Below are 17,411 nucleotides of genomic sequence, written 5' to 3'. Positions count from 1 at the left end.
TTTTAATACTACTTTAAATCACTTATTAGTGTAGTAACCATGTTTATTTTGGTTAATTATCTGTTTAGGTATATATTTTATTTAAGTATATTATAAAAAGTTATTCATTCTCTTGTTTGCATCATATTTTTCATTTTGGGGCACTAACACTGGAATCTGTTTTCCAGTGCACAAACTCGTGTACAGTAACACCCAACAAAGAGTTGAAGTTGAATCAAATCATAGCTTTCAACTTCAACTTTAGCTTCAATGTTGACTACAACCGAGTTAACTCTAATTCACACCTCAACCGTAACTCTAATGACGAAAATAAGGTCAATGAGTTGTTCACATCATTCCCTCCGTTCCCTTCCAATTCAAATTTCAACTTTTCATACCACCCACCTGATTACCATCTAATTGTACTAATAAAACCCACCCAACCCTAGAACCCAGTGATTGCCTACCTCTCTTACCCTCAAGAACTGCCATGTAGCCTGTGAAACCAACCCCCAAGTTGACCACCCTAACCCTCATCCCAATGTCCCAGATCCATCAAGTCACAATGTTTCCCCTACCCATCAAGATGCATTACAGTGCTTGAATTGTAAAATCTCTGTAGGTCTTGGTGCCGGTGGTTTTTGATTGTAAGTCCCAAGTGTTGTAATTGGACCCATGCAAATGCCTCATAGTAGACATAGCAATCTAAGATTAAACAACCACTAGGTACAAGCACTCTTGATTGGTTTACAAATGCAAGGGTTCTTTGCATTTCAATTAAAACACAATAATGAGTCTCAATAAACAGATACAATCAAGATCAATAAAATATTCACTCAGCCTGTTGGTGAATCTACCAGTAACTCAACAACTCAAAGGATAAATGATTTGAACATATAAAACACAAGTAATTACTGCGAAGTTGGTTTTATTTTAATCCCGAATCGTACATGAAGAAAGCCTCTCCGGCCACTTTCTCAGCTTAGAAGCCTGGAATGTTTCCGAGGCATTAGAAATATTTTCTCGACCTCTCCCTTTCACGCTTACATCTTACATCTGAACACACAGACCCAGAAAAGCAGAGCTGATACTCCGTTCCACACTTCCTTGCACCGGTAATGGCCGCCTCGACTGTTCATGTCTTGCAGTTTTGCCCCCACCCCCATTCATTGTTCGTAAAAGAGTTAATGGAAAGGCTGCTAGTAGACAACGAAAGCCCCAAAAGCTCCCCCTCCCTCAGTATCTCTAATGAAACAGAGCAAGACCCACGGAAGAAAAGCCAGCACAAGAAGCAGAGGAGAAGAGGCGGAAAGGGACTTGTCACAGAAGCCCATACTCCGCCCTCTGGCCAAACCGTAGCCTCTCTTTCTCTCTCGCGCTCAGGCTCCAGAGGTACAAACTTCGATGTCTTCTCTCCGCTACCCCTATTTATTGCCACTTTTAACTCCCCGTGGTCCCTATTCCTCTCCTACCGTTCCTCCATTCCGTCTCTCCGCGTGAACAATCTATGCAGTATATGGAAGCCTTTCCAGGGATCCGCGGTCTGAATATCATGAGCAGGGTTAGTTTTGTCATTAAATCCCCTTGTCGGATCCGATTGTCATCAGCATGGTTAGTTCGTCACTAAATCCGCTTATCGGGTCCGTATTGAGATCCGACGTAGGATTACCTCGGCTGGGCCCGCAGGCCACTGCAACACAAGAAGCTCCCAAAGCTGGCTATGGTGAAACCGGACAAATAAAAGTACAATCCGATATTTTCAGCCCATCTTTACAGCCGTTGATTGTCCGTATTATAGTTTATGGTGTGGTGGGACCATCTTACCTGTTTCCAAGCCTGTAAATGATTGGAGAGATTGATCTCTACTCTCTTTTCATGATTTCCCGACTTTGAAATCCGCATTGCTCCAATTACACGTCATGCGGGCCCCACCAGCCAACTTGGACTCGTACACGTGCACGAATAGGTCGGGTCGTTGGGATTGCCTATGAAATAGCGATAACAGATGGTTATGATCATTCGAAGTCTAAAGTCTCGGATGCGAACGGCTCATGTACCAGGCTTCAGTGTATGTCTTTGTATTCTGTAACGTGAGGACTGAGGAGATTTTTCACTGCATGTTTTTGCATGAGACATGGTCCCCACCGGATGAATCCGGCTAAGTACGCCAAAAGGTAGGAGCCTCTACACGAAGATCCAAAGCTCCAGCCGCAGGTCAGTAATGACGACGTCGATACATAATTCCAAATCGGTCAGTTATTACGGCCTTTGCTTTGGGAGACGAGCCGTGAGGATCATCCCCCTGCTTTTCTACCTTAGCCATATTGTATAGCTTGCATGCCATCACAGTGCCCTCTCATGGATCCTCTGGTCTCTTTACTGTTTCATTAGATTTTATTCAACGGCTTTCTTGTGGATCTCTCCTTTAGATCTTTTCCTCGCTTGGGCCTGTTTACGAATTTCGATTTACGTCGTTAGAAAGCTGCTTTGCAGGGGGTTCATATGTTCAACTTTGGTTGTTTGTGTTTGCTTCAGGGATGACAGAAGGGAGTGACCTGATTCTGTCTCGGTTCTGTAAGCGTTTCCTTGTTGCTTTTTGTCTGAAAGGTTCGATTTCGTAGCTAAAAGCTCGTCTGTGTTTTTGCTGCTTCTGGTGCTCAAGGTTTGACTATCGCGACTTCCTGTCTATTTGCTTGTCTGCTGTCTATTTTTGGTTGGAGCTGTCGCCAAGAAGAGACTGCGTTTTTCTTCTTGTTTTCAGAAAGAGTACTGGTGTGGTTTTATTTACCTGTAGCCTTATGTATATGAAACTTTTGATTCCTGACGAGAATGTTCCCGTTTCAAATTACCTCTCTTTATCCTGTGAATTTCTGTTCCCATCATCATCTATTTTGAAGATTCCTTACGATGATTCTCACCATTGTGTTTCTTGAACGATTAGAGAGCTCTTGCGTCTCTCTGGCTTAGCCTTGGACGAGAAACTAATTTGCTTCCACGAGAAAGCTTTGGTCTTCTTTTTGGTTCTTGAACTGAAGTAGCTGCTTTCGCGTCCCTTAAAACTTTCGTTTCTGTTTCATTTCTGTTAAATAGTCATGAGTAAATTCGTCTGCCTTCACTCTCTTCTTTTTCTCCTTCTCCTTCTCCTTCTCCGTTTATCTTCTGGAACTAATGCTGACACTTCCACGGCTCCCATGGAGGAGCGAGAGCAAGAGGCGCTTTATACCATCCTTCGATCGTTTGTTGGAAACTGGTTCAATGGCTCTGAGCTGTACCCTGATCCATGCGGGTGGACCCCGATACAAGGTGTCTCCTGCGACCTCTTTGACGGGATATGGTATGTAACCACAATGGTCATCGGAACTGTTCATGACAACTCTTTCCAGTGTGCTCGTCTTGCAGAAATCAGTCCCTATCTCTTCGAATTAAAGCATCTAAAGTGCCTCTCCTTCTTCGGTTGTTTCCACCATCCGACTTCCATCCAGGGTTTACCATGGAAGAAGCTCGCTCGCACCTTAGAAACCCTAGAATTCCGTTCAAATCCCGGACTTACTGGTGAGATTCCAGCCGAGTTTTCTTCACTCAGAAAGCTTCGGTCTTTGGTACTGTTAGAGAACAATTTGACAGGTGAATTGCCGTTGGGTCTTGGGAACTTAACCGAGATGGAGAAATTAGTTCTTGCTGGAAATCGATTCACTGGCCAGATTCCTGTCTCTTTGGGTGATTTAGCCAGGCTCTTGATTATTGATTTCAGTAGAAATTCTTTATCTGGGTCTTTGCCTTCCAGCATTGGTGGGTTGACCTCTCTATTGAAGCTTGATTTAAGCAACAATTCGTTTCACGGTCAGCTTCCAGAAGAACTCGGACAGCTGAGGAATCTAATTCTTCTAGACCTCAGAAACAACATATTCTCTGACGGGTTGCCTCAAACACTCCAGGAGATGGTCTCTTTGGAACAAGTGCTTCTATCCGATAACCCAATCGGCGGTAATTTGATGAGCCTGAATTGGCAAAACCTGGAGAACCTGATTACATTGGACTTTTCCCGCATGGGTCTAGTTGGAGAGATTCCAGCGTCAATGGCAGAGATGAAAAAGTTGAGGTTTCTAGCTCTAAATGACAACCACCTGTCAGGAAACGTGCCACCTAATTTTAGCGACATGCCTTGTGTTAATGCTCTTTACCTAAACGGGAACAATCTGGCAGGAGAACTTGAATTTTCTGAAGAGTTCTACGGGAAGATGGGTCGGTACTTTTCCGTCTGGAGCAATCCAGAATTATGCTATGATGCTTGGGTTGTGGCCAAAGAAAATGCACCAACTGGAGTAAAAGAGTGTGAAAAACAGCCGCCCATTTCTAACGCAGGTCTGAAGGCAGAAGTGACCAGTGGAGACGCTCATCCGAGTTGCAGTTTTATCGGTTCTTGTGTGCTTTCAGGCTCTGTTAGCTTTGACTTTTGGTGGGCAATTACGGTTGCGGAGATGGTGATTGTATTTTTTTTCGTTTTTTCTGCTTCAGAGCCCTGATATGGTGAGCGTTCTTGAAGAAGATCGAAGCAAAACATAGTAAGACCTAGATTCCCCCGATAGATAGGTTAAACGTTAAAGTTAACCTCCATGAGCTCACTTTTCTTCTTTATCTTTCCCCTTGGCTTTTCAAAGAAGTGAAGAAAAAAAGCTGATTCCGCCTGTAAATTGTATTAAAAGAATATCTACATCTTGGCAAAGCATCCTTACAAATGCTTATCGTTAATGTTTGCTGCTTTTGAGTATTTGATGTTTACTTGCCACTGAAATGCCCAGAAAACGAACTTCAGCAAACCGAGAGTAAAGGACTACTTCGTAATAAGTTGCAGAAATAAATCGCCTTAATAAGCTTAGTGTGTCAGAGCCGAACTACTTTTAATGCTAAGATGTAGAAAGGGATTTTTCTTCTTTTTATCTCTGAATTTGTACGAAACTCAGTAAGTAGCTTACCAGAAAGAGAGAGTAGAAGAACAGTACTACAGCGATTAGAATATTAAGGCCTTGATACTCGAGAGCATGAAATTAAAACGAAGCTGTTGGCACGAGATTGTAGAGATTACAGATTGCAGGGGCGCACAGCAAGCACTACACAGGGGCTCAGCGCTTGAGGACAGTGGTGGGCTTAAGGTGTAAATGCAAAGTTCATATTTTCTGCTTAAAAGTGAGAAGAATCCCTGACATCTGGTGGCTGACATCTGGTGGCTGTCACTAAAAGACGAAGGAAAAAGGGAAGAATCAAGCGGGAAAATCAGAACCGCGAGGGAATGAAGTGGGCAGAGGAATTCATCGACGAGCTTCGCGCCGTTTGTTGCAGAGATTACATCTCCAACTCTTACCAGCAATTCCGCTTCAACTGCTTTCTCTGTCTCTCTTTCGCCATTTCCCTCTGTGGGCAAAGCGCAATTCTATTTCTGGAAGCGGGAAAGAAGCTTCCGCTGAAGCTCTGATCTCGAATGACTACTCTCAAGTGGGTTAGTGGTTCTCAGAAGTTGTACAAATTTGCAGAAAAAAAACAAAAAATAAAGTCAACACTTGCTAATGATACTTATTGGGTCTCACCTTAGAAATATAAGAGCCCATGGGTCCAACACTAAAAAAGTGGGCTAATAGTTATTGGGCCTCTATTTTAAAAAGTTATGGCACGTGTGGTGATTGCGTTGAGTACGTGGCACCCTCCCCAGCCCCCAACGAGAGATACGGCCCACTTACTAAAAAATGGTTTGTTCGAGATGGGTTCGTTAACTTAAACAAACTGAACAAGATAAACCAAATAAAATAAAGTCAGAACATAATTAAATTATTTATGTCCCCTTATACTCAAAGTCAAATATTAATATTAAAAAATATATCTGAAAATAATTAAATAATGAAAGACACTAATATAATAAAAAAAATATTTAATTAAAACTATTTTGTGAGACATCCTGTTATCACTTAAGACTTTACCATATTAATTTTAGGTTTAATATCTCTTGTGCGCGCAGACATTCGAGCCTTCGAACTCGTAAGATCAGAGAAAAAAATTGGAACGGGCGGACTATCGGTTCTCTGATCTCTAAACAATGATATCACGACTTCTCATACCATTAGAAGATGTTCTTATTTTATAAACGTTTGAGATTCTCAAAGGTCTTGGCCATCTCCGGAAGCCAAACAACCGCAAGTCAGCCATTGCCGAACCCAGCTCAAACCCTTCACCTTTACAGAGAGCTCTTTCATTTCAACTTTGGCACGGAAAATCGCCTCTTCTGAGCCATCAAAAGTGGGACTAAGATTGCATTACGAACCATTTCAATGGCAGATTACCAACCACTTTCTGATTTACGGTTCTGCGTCGTGAATCCCATTGGTGGCTATTGATCTTGCTCTGGGCAGCGCCACTAAAATATCTTAAATCATTTCAGGGGTAGCTGATTCAGTGGAATAGAATAGAAGAATTTGAAGCGCAGGCTGTATCCTCTCTGGGTCGATGAGAGCCATGGAAGAGAAACTGCAGCGGTCAAACGCCACCAAAAGCGATAATTCGGATGGGACGGAAGACTTATATTTATGAAGATTGCAGAATACAAATTTATGAACATAAACAATGCATAGTTGAAACATGATTTTTACCAACCATGGTCAGAGTGGACTTAGTCCTAATACCGACCAAAGTGGCACTCAAAAGGAAAGGATCACGCCTCCCAAGTGGCAACCTAGTCAACCCTTCCATCGATCATCCCCGCCCAACCCAACTACTTCAACTCAGTAACACGAAAAGAAAGATTGACGTCAAACCTGGGTATTTTAATCCAGTAGAAAATTAAAATTACCGGGTCAGAATTAGCTGAAACAACAAATCATGCTGTCACGGACACATATAACTCCATAGGCTAATACATTGTGTATATCACATCATAACGTCTTTTCTTAGCTGCTTTAAAAGGCCAACTGTTACAAATTGCTTATTATATCAACGCTTTAAAAATCCGAAACATATCGGATTACAAATTGGCCGCTTGAATGGAGCGATTCACTGAGTTTGCGGGTTTTTAGCTTGGCCGCGTGGCTGATCGGATAAATCCTATCTCCTTATCTTAATTTTGAATCCGGCAAAAATGGGTAAATAACTCTTTAGCTACTAACACGTGTCGGTTGCGAAGTAAGTGATTTATCGCCGGAATTTGGTGTTATGCACACTAGGATAGAGTCAGAGAGCCCAAACTGGAGTCGGTCTGAGGTCAATTACGGATTATTTCCGGTCAAATTTACGCGATCACTGGGCTTCTATAATCGTTCCTTGACTGCTCCGAGTCTCTTGTTCGAGAGTAGAGAAGCAGGAGCAGAGAAGAAAGCTGTTGGGGCTGGAGATCGGACATCAGACATGGTTCGGCTTCTCATATGCGGCAGCTCGGGCGGTCAGCAGGCCGTGCCGATGGGTGTGGGCTTGTTCGTGGCAGTGGTGGCTCTGGTTGCTCTATGCGCCAAACACGCGAGAAGGGTGTCAGGTAAGTTGGTGGCTCGCGCGCGGCCGTCTGAGCCCGGTGGCTCCAGAATCGCCCCCAAGTCGCCGTTGACCTCCCCAAAACTGCTTCTAACGACTCTCAGCAACAAGGTCATCCCGTTCCTGCAGAAGAACAAGAACAGGGAAGAGTTGGAAGCCGATGACGGTTTCGGCGATGGCGGGTTGTGGCAGAGGGATATCTTGATGGGGGAGAAGTGTCAACCCTTGGATTTCTCGGGAGTTATCTTGTACGGAAGCGACGGGAAGCAAGTGCCGGAGTTCCCACCCAGGTCACCGCGCACCACTCCGTTGCAGAGCAGCTTTTCTTTTCCGGTAGTCGTGGCGGGGAAGGCCGGGAGTTAGAGCTTGCTAACTCCTCAACGTGTAAAGTTCTCGTTTTCTTGTTCACTTTCAGTGTTAGAGTACATACTATATCAAGCTTTCCCCTGCCTGTATCTGTAAAACTAGATTACGAGGAGAAACTTCGTAGTTTCTTATTTTCTGATAATCATAAGTAATTGCAAATTAATTAGGAGAGCTGTTTCCATTTTTTGTCAATCTTCATCTGGTCATTCCGATACCAGAAGGGACGGAAGAACTTAAATAATTTATAGTTGGGATTAAATCATCATGAATGGACTGAGTAGGAGATCAACAAGGCGAGTGAGTTCTGATTCCAGTCTGAAATGAATCTGTCCATCCAGCCATATCGAATAAGGCAATAAAAGGGGGGCCGGCCTTGTAGTGGAAGAGCTGATTCCCCAACAACTCGGTGCGAACGTGTTGATGACTACGCGCGTGGCAACTGGGTGCGCGCCTTTATGAACCAAAGGACAACTAGCAAAGTTGGCTTCTGTCTTGCGGCGACTCCACGACAAATGCAACCGAGTCCTAGTCTACCGAATCGTTTACCTTCTCTTTTGGTCGATGCATAAAAGCTGATAACCACCTCCCGTCGACTTCTTTTCAATCTCTTCTGGCTCCAGTCCCCCGACTCTCCTCTCTGTGTTATCTTTTTATAACCATTAATTAAATTAACCAAAACTATAGTTTTATACATTGTTAATAGTTACGGACTGTTACAGCGAGGCATAACGCGTTAACGACCAAAATTCGCTAAAGTCACTGGTGCCACACGCGACAATCTGAGAACAAACACTAGTGGAGGCCAACAATGTTACGCAATGTGGTCCAACTAGACGAAATTTGGAAAATTGAAGTAGAACACAATAAAAAAGTAGAAACTGGATGCCCTGCATCAGAAGAAAAGGATTACGCGCCCGGCGCGGCATCCTTCACTCTGCTTTGCAAGTAACCACCATACTCCCTCGCGTAATCCTTCATGTGACTGGCGGTGTCGACGATTCGACTCCTGGCGTAATCTATGCGGTCGGAGCCGGGGGGGTGCCGCCCCCCGACGTACTTGTACAACCACGATGCGCCGGTGAGTGCCGCCAGTCCGAACACGCACGCGGTCAAGAAACCGGCGACGGCGAAAAACAGAACGATGCCAACCGGTATCCATATCGGGCTCGACAGGATGATCAACGGCGTGAAGAGGATGAGCACTAGAACAGAGGTCGTGAGTGTTATTCCTGTGAGTACGAGCAAAATCCCACCGGAGATGATGAGGGTCAAGAATCCAACCACCTGCGCGGAATTAGGAGCGTATTCGTGGAGCCGGCGGAATAGGGTGGATTGGGTAGGCCCACCGCTGGCTCTTGATCTCGCCGGCGCCGATTGACGGTCTGCCATTGTTGAAGAGGATAAAGAGAGGGACTCTCTCTGTCCGCAGCGCGGGGAGGGTTGTTGGTGGAGGTGGGGAGGAGGGTGTTTGTAATATAGAAGAAAGGAGGTGAGGGTTTTGGTTTTCAGAGAAAGGGCGCGACAGATGGGAGGAGGGAATTTGGTTGGAAGGCATGCAGGGTTACATGTGGAGGTTTTCAGTTTTATCGTCGATTTGGCGAAAGGACTTTTTCTTTAGGATTTCCGAAAATGGCTAGAACGGAAGGCATCTAGAAATGAAGAAACGTCGATCTTTCATTCGTTTCTTTCTGCCTCCTTTTTTTCATCATGTGAGGTAGAAGACCCTGTAACATTATACTTTCTTTAAGCTGATGAGGATTACAAACTTGAAATCAAAGATATATGCCATCTTCCTCATTTTATACAATCTATCTTATCAACCGGCCTCCAACAACGTTCAATATTTCTTCCTTCTCTGGAGGTCTTAGTTGGTTTCACAACGATAATACTCACCTTTATCTTCCGATTCACCTACATGTTTCATGGCAGAGACATACTCGATCAGAAAGATGAAGATAACTATTGGACTGTTCCTATGTGTCCATTTTGATACTAAATATTAAGTACCTAACCAATAAGCCGAAACCTTCGTAGAAACGACCAACACCTATAACAAAAACTATGAGCCCTAAAAAATGATGTTGTTGCTTATTTCATTCCTGATGTTTTTCTACATCTTTTGGAGATTAAATATTTGCTAGAATGAGAAAGAAATGGATATATATTAACCAATATAGATAATTTTTTGTTATTATATAAATATTATGCCAATAACATAAAAGATTTAAAGTAAGACAATAGTAACCAAAAGAAGTTTTGAAATTTGAACAATGCTAACTAAGATTGCAAGAGGAATTTACTAATAGTTATTTTTAAGTGTTTTCTTCAAAGAGTTTCATGTTATATGGCATAAATACCTACAAATCCCTGCCTTTGAAATTCCATTGGTTAAATCTGAGGCCGCATTCCTTATAACTCATGGGCCCATGTGATAAGAAAGGTTAAATTCATTGGCAGAAACATGTAGGTATTTGAGCTGAATTAGTTGTCTTTACATGTTATATTTCTTGAAAAAGATCGTCGTCTAACTTGCATCTCATGAAAGTAATAGTTAGCGGTGTGTAGCAGTGTCAGTTTGTTCACGGGAAAATGTGTCCCCTGGCCTTTTTCTCGTTGGGAGGCGGAACAAAAAAACATTTTGCGCGGGAAAAGAAAGAAATAATGAAGAGAGAACAGGAAGACGGCAAGTAAACACGAAAATGTACAGACTTGTCTCTGCCACCAAAAACAATAAAAAAACTGCTCTCCTTTTCTCTCTCTCTCTGTCATTTGATTTTTCGTTTTCTGGAGCCTTGTCGGCGGAGCGGTCACTGCTTTTAGTTTTTTCAGAGTCCGAGAACCTAGCTTCTTGATTTCTTCTCTTCGTGACAGTAAGGGGGGGTGTTGGCTGAGGCGAGAATGCCATTGTTGGAAAATGAGGAGATGGGGTGGTAGAAGAAGGCGTATCCATGTGCAGGAGGCGAAGCACCGGGTGTTTTTTCTCGATGTCCACGATTGTTACCAATGTTTCTTACTACCGTATCACTCTTATATCGGTCATGTTACTACGAAAGGAAAACCAGCATTGCGGCGGCATGGAACGGTACAAAGGACCAGCACTACCGATCACATCACGTGTGAATAACGAGATTGCCAGAACGCAAGATGCGGCAGAAATTTTGGTAAATGACGGAATAAGAATTTAGATAAATAGACAAAAAAAAAAAAAAAAGGGTCTGCAACATTGTCGGCACGTAGGTTTGTTGGGCAGTTTTTGCTCATTGATAGGAGGATTTGAATGGCGTGCCTTGTATTTTGGGCGTCTTCATGACTAAGAATAGAGAGAAGTTGACGCTATGACCTCTTCAACACCTTCTTACAGCTTCCATGTCTTGCGACGTGCTTCCCTCTTTTCTATTCTTAGAGGAATATCCGGTTATTTATACATCTCTTTGTTTCTCTCTCGATGGGTTTCATCTCAGAGGTATCTTCCTATCTTTTATTTTCTTGATCTAGATTTGAAAATGAATAGTTCTTTATAAATTGAAGTTCTTTGTTTGATTAGCTACAAATATACTAGATTTTTATTTTTATTTTTCGTTTATTTTCGTGTTTTATTATTACTCGTTTGAAATTTCAACATGGAATTGCATCTCTTCTTCCTAGCTGCTAAGAGAAATTATTCTAATTTTTCAGTGTTTTTCTGTCAATCATCACATGTTATACTCGAATTATTGGTTTGATTATAACAATCAACCGATTAATCTATATTGACCTCTTTCATAAAAAAAAATCTTTATTGACCTAAGCTGCAATTTTTAATGGAGTTTCTTTTGTAGTTTATCAATATTAATGCTTAAATTTTGAATTATGTAAATTCTGGGCAAAGTAAGAACATGATCATTATCGAAGTATGAATTATTTTAAGCTGGATTACATGGATAGAATTTTACTTTAGGCGATCTGGAATTTTGGGTATTAATCTTGATTTGATTGAAAAAGATAGTTGAAAGACTGATCTTGGAACCCTATGCATTTGAAGATTTTGATGTTTTGGTGGCCAAAATTCAGGAATCCTCTCTGGTATCTGCGATATGAGAGTTTGATCTCCTACCCTTTGCTGTCACGGGAAGAACCTCATAAGCCAAATCTTCAGCATAATCATGTCAGGCCCTCTAGATCAATCCAGAATCCATGGTAGTAATGCTATGTTGACATCAATTTTTACTGCATTGAAGCCCCCTTCCCATCCTATTCTATTCTAAATAGAGAAATTTCAAATGCTTATAATTGTATGTTCTTTTCTTCATTTATTTGTTGTCAGGTCACGATGTTGAGAATTCTGAAGACGACAGGAGGACAAGGATGGGATCTCTAAAGAAGAAGGCTATTAATGCCTCCACAAAGTTCAGAAATTCTTTAACAAAGAAGGGTAGGAGAAGCAGTAAAGTCATGTCTATTGCTACCATTGAGGATATCCATGATGCAGAGGAAATTCAAGCAATTGATGCATTCCGTCAAGCACTTATATTGGATGAATTGCTACCAGCTAAGCATGATGACTACCACACCATGCTCAGGTACTTTTATTTGCATCCCCTATTATACCATCTAATACACGTAAATGATTACAATAGCATATGTGTGGGTACATATGTATTATTTTAAATTTTTATGTAAGTCTTCTTTGAAATTGTAGATGAAACATTACCATTTGAAACGATAGATGAAACATTCCCAAATTTAATCCATTGTCAGTAAACTTAATGCCTTTTCATTGGATAGAAGCTAATAGGAGTTTAGAAATATAAGGAATCTATATAATCTACACCAATTTTTTTCTTGAATATCAATATGTTTCTACATGCCTCATTTTATCCAATTGATTTGTTATACAGATTTTTGAAGGCTAGAAAGTTTGATATCGAAAAAACAAAACAGATGTGGACTGATATGTTACAATGGAGAAAAGAGTTTTGTGCTGACACAATTTTGGAGGTAATAATATGCCCATGTATAAAAATTTCAAGGTCGTCAAGATCTTGATGTTGATTGTGAATTATTAGATTTACTATCAACATCAATTCCATCTGGAAATCACATATCATGTATTCTATGTGGTGACTTATAATTATTAGCTGATATTGTATTTTGTTTAATATTCGTAAGGATTTTGAATTCACCGAAATTGAAGAGGTCCTACAACATTACCCTCAAGGTCACCATGGGGTAGATAAGGAAGGGCGACCAGTTTACATTGAGACACTTGGCAAGGTCGATGCTGTCAAGTTGATGCAAGCTACTACCTTGGACCGCTATGTGAAATACCATGTCCAGGAGTTTGAGAGAAATTTCGCTGTGAAGTTCCCGGCTTGTTCAATTGCAGCTAAACGCCATATTGACCAAAGCACAACAATTTTAGATGTCCAGGGTGTTGTATGTAACAATACTTGCTCTTTATTTCAGCCTTACTATCTTAAACTTTATTTTTTAGTTGGGCACAAAGGTTGTTATTATTTGCAAATTGAATAACCTTATACTTTGGGCTTCTATCTGCTATTTTTAAAATACAGAGAGAAGTTAAATCTTATTTGTTTGTTCGTGGTGTCTGCTCTTTTAATGTTGCATTACACATGACTTGGTGAATCAGGGGCTTAAAAATTTCAACAAGTCTGCTAGAGAACTTATCACACGGCTTCAAAAGATTGATGGAGATAACTATCCTGAGGTATTCTTAAATCTCTAATTAAAATTTTCTTAACTAACATGTTGTTTTATGATTTTTTAATTTTTTTTTTTTTTTTGCTTTTAATAATGCAGACTTTGTATCGTATGTTTATCATCAACGCTGGTTCTGGCTTCAGACTATTATGGAACACAATTAAATCTTTCCTTGATCCGAAAACAACTGCAAAGATCCACGTAAGGAGTATAAATTGTTAAATTTCTCTTCAAAAGCCAGTTTGTGCAACAAATCGGTATGATCTTTTATCTTTTATGTCTCTTCAGGTTCTTGGCAATAAATACCAGAGCAAATTACTTGAAGTTATTGATGCTAGGTGAGATATTTTGATGAATGATTAATGTATAACTTCAATTTTATTTTCTTTTTGTCTATTTTTCCAACATATGGCACCATAATACAAATTCTTTTGCAGAAATTTTTGATCCAATCAAGTTTATGGGTTTAGATCTTGAAACTTGTTTCTTTCTCTTGAAACATATTAAATGCTTGGTTTCTAGATGTAGGACCTAACAATTTGTCAAAGGCCAGTGATGAGTGGCTATCATTAGTTAAAGACATTTTTCGAAAATGAGATTCTCTTCTTGTCAAAAAATTAAATGAATTTAGTACTAACTATTGATTTTAAACTTATTTGTCTGCACATATAATCTTAATTTCCTGTTTGAATTGTTCTAGTGAATTGCCGGAGTTCTTGGGTGGAATTTGCAATTGTGAAAATGGTTGTATGCGTTCAGATAAAGGGCCATGGAAAGATCCTGAAATAATGAAGGTTTTTAGTTGTCTTTTCTATTTTCCTCTTAGATTTTTTTTTTTTAATTTTTGGATTGTATTTTTCGAATAAATTGTTGATATAACAAGAGTTGTTTCTTATTACTGACAGAGGGTTCAAAATGGTGAAGCCAAGTGTAGAAAGAAAGATATCATCATCTCAGAAGTTGATGAGAAGACAATTTCTGAGGAGATTGTGTACCAAAAGGTATATATGTCGTATCAAGAGTATGAAATTGGAGTTTGTTTTGCATCATTGCTGAAAAGTACTCGTTTTAAAGAGATAATAAATATTGCTCTTTGCTGGTGAGTGCACCATCATTATTATTTCTAATATGAAAGTTTTAACTTTCTCTAAAGGGTGATATGGATGAAAGGTGTGTACATTCTCCTAAAATGCCTCGGGAATTCATAGATCATCCACAGTCGTCTCCCGTTTGTGAAGAGGTATGCATCTCAACTTGTTCATAATCAGATAATTATCAAATTAGTAAGTTTAAGGGTTAGAGTATGATACATCCTAAACAAAGAAATTAAACACTCAAAAGGATGCCAAAATTTTAAGAATAGTTTTAAACTTGGATTAGCTGAAGATCTTGTTTATTATTCCGATATGTAAAAAATCTGCATTTTCCTTTGTTTCAGGTGCATTTCCTTTTTGTGGGCTTATACTTTATATGTTATTAATGCATTGTAAAGCTCTTCTACGAGTTTGTATACCATGATTAGGCATTGCTACTTACTAAATCATGTTATTCTTATGCTTTACTCGTATTATTTTATTCATATTTAATCTTATTGTGTTCTTAATTTGTTTTTCTTGTATCTATAGCTTTCACGTGGACATGGAAATTTCGAAAATACATATAAATATGATGATTTCATCCCAATGGTTGACAAGGCTGTAGATGTCAGTTGGAAGAAACAAATATTGAATGATGACTTTGTGCTCTCCAAAGGTATGCAGATCACGATCTTATGCTTAATGAATGGAAAAATTAAAGTAGTTCCTGGTTATTGATACACTTTCATTATATAGTTACCCAAATTTAATTTTGTAAACAAATTTATAAGTTTAAGGGCAGCGAAGAGGAAATTTATTTCGTAATCATAGTTAGCATTTTTCAAATTTCAAAACTTCTTTAGGTTACGATCATTTTGCTTAATAATTTTTACGTTATTGGCGTGATATTTTCATTATATAAAAGTAGTCTATGTTGGTCAATATCTATTTATTGTTTCCTTTTTCTAGCAGGTTTGTATTCTCCAATGGATGCCGAAAAGCATCAAGAAGGGAACAAGCAGCCACATCTTTTTTCAGGAGTTATGGCCTTCGTTATGGGTGTTGTGACGTTATTGCGTGTTTCACGAGGCATGCCCAAGAGACTCACAGAGGCAGGACTGGAGTGTGGTTCTCCAGTTTACTATGTCGACTCCATGATGAAATCCTCAACCCAGCAGTTGCCTTCAATCTCTCCAATCGAATATGCCTCCGTTATGAAGCGTCTTAGTGTCTTGGAAGAGAAGGTGAGTATTCTCACTGTGAAACCAGCTGAGATGCCTGCTGAGAAGGAAGAACTGTTAAACGCTACTATGAGCCGGGTTGATGAACTAGAACAAGAACTTTTGGCCACTAAAAAGGTAAGATAATTTTGATTTAATATTGCACAACTTCGTTACCTATATATTCAGTACAATTTTTGGGCAAGAGGCATGAGAAACTGCCAATGATAATCAATATACATACCAATGCTGCCCATGACTGCATGCTGAGGGTTTTACATTGTCGACAATGACAAAGATACCAAAAACAAAGACCTGCTAGACAATTTCAGTTAACAGTTTGATATTTGGTTCAACCAAAGTACTAACTTCTCCTCCTTTGACAGGCTTTGGAGGATAGCCTTGCACGCCAGGAGGAGTTTATTGCATACCTTGACAACAAGAAGAAGAAGAAAAAGAAGATGGTAAGTGATCTTAATCCAAAAACTTGGGGATTAGTGTGAAACGTCAGCAATTACATTTCAAGAACTCTATAACTGGGTAATTTGTGTTTTTGCAGATCCCATTTTGCTGGTGAAGAAAGTCTCATGCATATGATCAATGCTAGTAATAAAGCTGTGAATTCTAGACGGCTGTGGCTCTCCAAATTGATTTGATTGTACAAATTCACAATTCTGGCAGAGAATGCAATTTAGCCTCTGTATCTGAATGAATCTATACCAGTAATTTTTGATAAAAATTACCAAGAATTTCTAATGCGATATTTGAATCCTGCTCTGTCTAAATAAAAGATAGTGGGAAATTACTCATTTTTCTCTTGCTGTCAAATCAGTCTTGGTAACTGAACCTGCCTTGAAATGGAGTCCTCGAGAGGGAAGTGCCGGGTAGAAGTCCCAAATGAGACTCTTTAACGTGTGGGGCGCTTTGAATGCTGTGAATAGCCGCCTGAGGGATTACTTAAAATGTTCCTGTAGTTTTTATATAAGAAAGACAGCTGAAAGGTTTCAATTTACCCAAGTGGAGCTTTAATCTGATCTTCCCTTTAGTAAAATTACTCAATCCATCTCATATGAATATTTACAAAAAAATAAAGTTGGTAGAAGACGTTATCTTTTCAGATTTTAACGCTGGAGTTCGATCTTTTAGACTTAGTTTAACACTATCTCAGTCATGAGATCATGATCAGTCATCCGATCAAATTACTATATCAGTTTCCGGTGGCAAGGTAGAGTTGTCGGGGTTGTTTGCACAGAAAGTTGGAGCTGGTAATTTCGATGGCGAGCCTGGACTGAAAAACGCTATCATACTCGGTCGAGCTTCCGCCGTCCATCTGTACGGAGGGGTTGTTTATCCGTTGTCGAAGAGGTTATCTAAGAAGGATGGATCGAACTCCCGATGGCTTATAGAATTCAATGTGTGAGAGAAGTTGTTTGCGCTCTCCACCAGCACCATCTCCCATCCTGCGCAGTCGTTCGAGCAGGACGGTTCAAGATCTCCTTCGTCTCCTTGTTTTGCTGGTCATAGGAGGGGCAACTCAGCGCAGTAACTCATGAGTTTCATCAAT

General features: G+C 40.2%; 3 protein-coding genes across 3 annotated transcripts; 2 read left to right on the top strand and 1 right to left on the bottom strand.

Annotated features, from left to right (window-relative positions):
* Positions 1-3,155: 3,155 nt before the first annotated feature.
* On the top strand, positions 3,156-4,706 carry LOC137935950 (piriformospora indica-insensitive protein 2-like). The gene has a single exon (XM_068780389.1). It carries the CDS (start codon positions 3,171-3,173, stop codon positions 4,500-4,502), a length of 1,332 nt encoding a protein of 443 aa, XP_068636490.1. The 5' UTR covers positions 3,156-3,170; the 3' UTR covers positions 4,503-4,706.
* A 3,915-nt stretch (positions 4,707-8,621) lies between these two features.
* Positions 8,622-9,429, bottom strand: LOC137935951 (oleosin G). Its single transcript, XM_068780390.1, has one exon. It carries the CDS (start codon positions 9,238-9,240, stop codon positions 8,758-8,760), a length of 483 nt encoding a protein of 160 aa, XP_068636491.1. The 5' UTR covers positions 9,241-9,429; the 3' UTR covers positions 8,622-8,757.
* A 1,215-nt stretch (positions 9,430-10,644) lies between these two features.
* On the top strand, positions 10,645-16,601 carry LOC137935949 (phosphatidylinositol/phosphatidylcholine transfer protein SFH12-like). The gene is made up of 15 exons (XM_068780388.1): positions 10,645-11,314; positions 11,902-12,027; positions 12,155-12,410; positions 12,729-12,828; positions 13,000-13,266; positions 13,481-13,558; positions 13,651-13,752; positions 13,840-13,889; positions 14,252-14,345; positions 14,457-14,552; positions 14,705-14,791; positions 15,177-15,303; positions 15,600-15,985; positions 16,234-16,311; positions 16,407-16,601. The coding sequence occupies exons 2-15, from the start codon at positions 11,994-11,996 to the stop codon at positions 16,422-16,424; spliced, it is 1,773 nt and encodes a 590-aa protein (XP_068636489.1). The 5' UTR covers positions 10,645-11,314; positions 11,902-11,993; the 3' UTR covers positions 16,425-16,601.
* The last annotated feature ends 810 nt before the right edge of the window (positions 16,602-17,411 follow it).

The sequence above is a fragment of the Aristolochia californica genome, unplaced genomic scaffold (assembly GCF_029961685.1).
Source record: "Aristolochia californica isolate CCGP_79_NKW_82.1479 unplaced genomic scaffold, dmAriCali1.0.hap1 SCAF_7, whole genome shotgun sequence".
Taxonomy (NCBI): domain Eukaryota; kingdom Viridiplantae; phylum Streptophyta; class Magnoliopsida; order Piperales; family Aristolochiaceae; genus Aristolochia; species Aristolochia californica.
Note: the sequence above shows the minus strand (reverse complement) of the source record. Positions and strands in the feature narration are given on the sequence as shown.